The sequence below is a fragment of the Rhagoletis zephyria genome, unplaced genomic scaffold (genome assembly GCF_001687245.7).
Source record: "Rhagoletis zephyria isolate East Lansing unplaced genomic scaffold, Rhagoletis_zephyria_1.1 Rzeph_scaffold_05224, whole genome shotgun sequence".
NCBI classification, from domain to species: Eukaryota; Metazoa; Arthropoda; class Insecta; order Diptera; family Tephritidae; genus Rhagoletis; species Rhagoletis zephyria.
This window is the reverse complement of record NW_016162307.1, coordinates 14,862-18,227: the sequence shown is the minus strand read 5'-3', so window position 1 is coordinate 18,227 and position 3,366 is coordinate 14,862. Positions and strand designations below refer to the sequence as shown.

The 3,366-nt window shown below is 39.8% G+C and overlaps 1 protein-coding gene across 1 annotated transcript; it reads left to right on the top strand.

The window, feature by feature from the left end:
- The first annotated feature begins 1,578 nt into the window (after positions 1-1,578).
- LOC108371790 (probable V-type proton ATPase subunit G) lies at positions 1,579-1,947 on the top strand. The gene has a single exon (XM_017627396.1). It carries the CDS (start codon positions 1,579-1,581, stop codon positions 1,945-1,947), a length of 369 nt encoding a protein of 122 aa, XP_017482885.1.
- The last annotated feature ends 1,419 nt before the right edge of the window (positions 1,948-3,366 follow it).

Sequence of the window (3,366 nt, the reverse complement as noted above, 5' to 3'; positions counted from 1 at the left end):
GTATGTATATGAAGACTCTTGTATCGAATCTCCTAATTGCTTGCAAAATCATTACATATAGCCAATCAATCAACCGACCAAGCTACTAACAAACCAATTAGTTATATTGGGATCTGTAAAGGTAACGAAGTGAAAGAAGCGTAACATTAAATATGTATGTATATATGTGTATGTATGTTTGTATATACTTTTATATTTATGTGTTAGCAGACGATAGCGTCACTGCCTTTTTACCTGCGCTGCGATAGCGTCTAATTAAATGCGAAGATACCAACTTGTTAGCAGATGAAATATGCATCCAATCGAGAAACCAGCTGATCGAGCTAAACTGTGCCTAGCTGTGGTAATTCCACATTATTGATCCATGCAACGTCTCTCATACGAAAAATACGTCAATTCGTATACTAAGAGTAAAGAGCGGAGTATACGTTGAGCTACGAGCATAAAAAACATTGAAGATTGTCTTCTATTTAAGATCCGTCTCATCGCTCTCTTGACGCCTAAACCGGTTATCCGAGTAAGTATCACATTAATATGTCTGAGTGAGTTTAGTCATGGAGCGCAAATGTGTTAAAGAGCGTATAAGTTCTCCGAGCGATAAACTGGTGAAATAATTTTTAACGGCCGTCTCAAAATTGGAGCGCTAAGCGTTGCGTTTCCCATTGTCAACGAGTGTCAGCGGGCGCTATCCTCAAATCAACGCGGCGTAATTTTTTGACGTTTTCTCAGGTCCTCCAGTTTTTATTCTCGTTTCCTCTTTCATTTTTTTGTCCTTTCTTTTTCCTTCCGTCTTCAGCACCTAACTTCAACTCGTAACGCCCTGTCAAAAATTAAAATTCCATTTGCTCGGCGCTAGCGCCGCGTTATTGTGGAACGCTTCATACAAATTGTACGGGCATGAGGATTTTTGACAGTTGCTTGGCGCTTGACGCGCCAATTTACGGATGACAGTAAGTGAGATAAAAAAAAAATTATCTGAGTAACTTTTTGTTCATGAGAGTGTAAGTTGGTTTCTCAGTAGGAAAGTAGTTGAGTGAGTATTTATTTAAGTAACTCAAAATATGTAGATAATTTTTTTACAAGCTCACATTTTATCTGAGTAACTTGCATTGAGTTAAAGAGGGATCTCTGTGAGAAAATTTAACAGAATAAGTTTGAGTTATAGACGAACTTATTTTATAAGTTGAGTATTTCTCAATTTACCTGAGTAACTTTTCTCAGAGTGAGGTACACATACTTATTAGCTAACTGAGACAGAGAACATTCAACAATGTTGAAGTAAGGGAGAGTGTAAATTTCAAAAATTTATCTAAGGAGCTAAAAAAATTGCATCCAAACAAATGTTACAACTTTAACAAAAGCAAAAGCCATGAAATCTTTCTCATTTAATTGCACACAATTATCCCGCCAAGTTGGCTTTTCGTTGTCTGTTTTGTTTGTTTATAAACAAATATGGAATTTCTGTAAAAAGTAAAATTGCCATTTTAATAAATTAAAAACTAAATACTTACATATACAATAATCATCACTAAATCCTTTAAAATATCAAAACCGCTGTTATCTTAATAAGATCAATAAATGAAGGTACAACAAACACCTTTGCCACAACTGATCGATGCCGAGAAACATGCGGCCGATATAATAGCGGAGGCTAGAAGACGCAGGCTGGCACTATTGAAGAAAGCAAAACATGCAGCAAGCAAAGAGTTGCAAGAATTGCATAAGGAGCGTGAAGAAATTTTGGCTGAACTTTCTGAAAAAGTTCATGTCGCAACAGATATGGTACGAATCAGAGTGGAAAGGAATACGGAAGACAAAATTACCGACCTTGCCGAGCATGTGGCGAAAAATCGAGAACAAGTGATAAATATGATAATGAAACTAGCGGTGGATATAAAGCCGGAAGTGCACAGAAATTTCGAGTTGCCGAAAAGTCGTATGCGATAAGTAGAAGAAAGTTGATGGAAAAATAAGGTTTGGAACAAGAAATTCGAATGCCCTAATCGAAATGAAATTTTTTACTTAGTTCACTCTCTATACTCTGTCGGCGTTATTTGTGATCGCAAAGCATTAGCTGGCCAAATTTTTTTGGAATAATGTATGGCTATAATTAATAAATCATATGTACATATATTTTGTGAAAAGTATGCGAGCCAATGCAACATCATATTTTACATTGGGGGTTATCTGCGACCAAATTTCCATAAGCAAATAGGGTCACTCCCAAAACATATATCAAACCATTGAACCGTTGTATGTATGTAGTATTGGTCCTTGTGAGCTTTGGGTAGAGGCCAATCGCCTTTCTCCTTTAAAAAGTAGTGCTAGTTGTTCATCTCGAATGTAGATAGATAGGTACACAGACATGTGCAACTGTGTCTGGCTCTTCCGTTGCAATCGTAGGACCCTTCGTCATCCACCAGTGGCGAATCGAAGGATCTATTCAACAGAGCATCATATCGTTTTATATTTATTCTTTTCACCATACATTTCGAAAAGGTCCATACATACATATTTAGATCTTGCGTATGATTAATTCTTTCGAAAACACTTAAAATTTGCGAAGGGGTGTGATGCGTCGATTTGCTTACCTATGATCTTTTCCAGGATTTTTCATCTCTAAAGTCACACTGACGATACACAATCAGTTGGTTCATGAAAGGCCTTTCCAACAAAATTGTCGATAGAGCCTTGTATGGCATATTAATAAAGCTTAATTCGCGGTATTTGGCGCAAAAAGTCGTATCTCAGTACACCGTTCGGTTCGGTGGCCTAGCGTTCATCACGCATCACGCCGTGCAGTATCGTCTCATCGACGCAGACATCGACCGCAGGGATACTTGCCGACTTTGCTTCCGCGGAACGCCGAACCTAATACAACTTTTCCAAACGGCTTCGTTAAAGCTACTGAAAGCACCTTCACCAACCGACTTTAACGTAGGTGAGCATAAGCTTCGCAGGGTGGTCACTGCTGCTGTAGCCCTCTTCATTCCAGCTGGATGCATTTCGGACCCCCGTCTAAATTGTTCTGCGGAAGCGGATGTTCCTGATGATGTGCGGGCAACCTTCGTCAGGCCGATCCCGGAAATCTCCGAATGAGGGATCTCAATACGGAGGTTCGGCAACCTATAACTTACATAAGCGGAAGAAGAGGGTAGAGCATCAGAAGACCTGTAACTTCGCCTCTGGTGTGAGCAAGCTTTGGTCAACCGTGAGTTCATTGTCCTACGCGACGAAGCATGTCGACAGAGTCGAAATCTCTTTCGGCGGCTATGCTTCCCCGGGTCCAGAATGAAGCGTGAGCTACTTTAGTCGATAGTTTACGCTGCATCCTCCGGCGGACAAAGCCAAGCGTCGAGTGACCAG

Bases quoted from the DNA above. Each gene is read 5' to 3' on its own strand.
- LOC108371790 (XM_017627396.1), top strand. From the start codon at position 1,579: ATGAAGGTACAACAAACACCTTTGCCACAACTGATCGATGCCGAGAAA.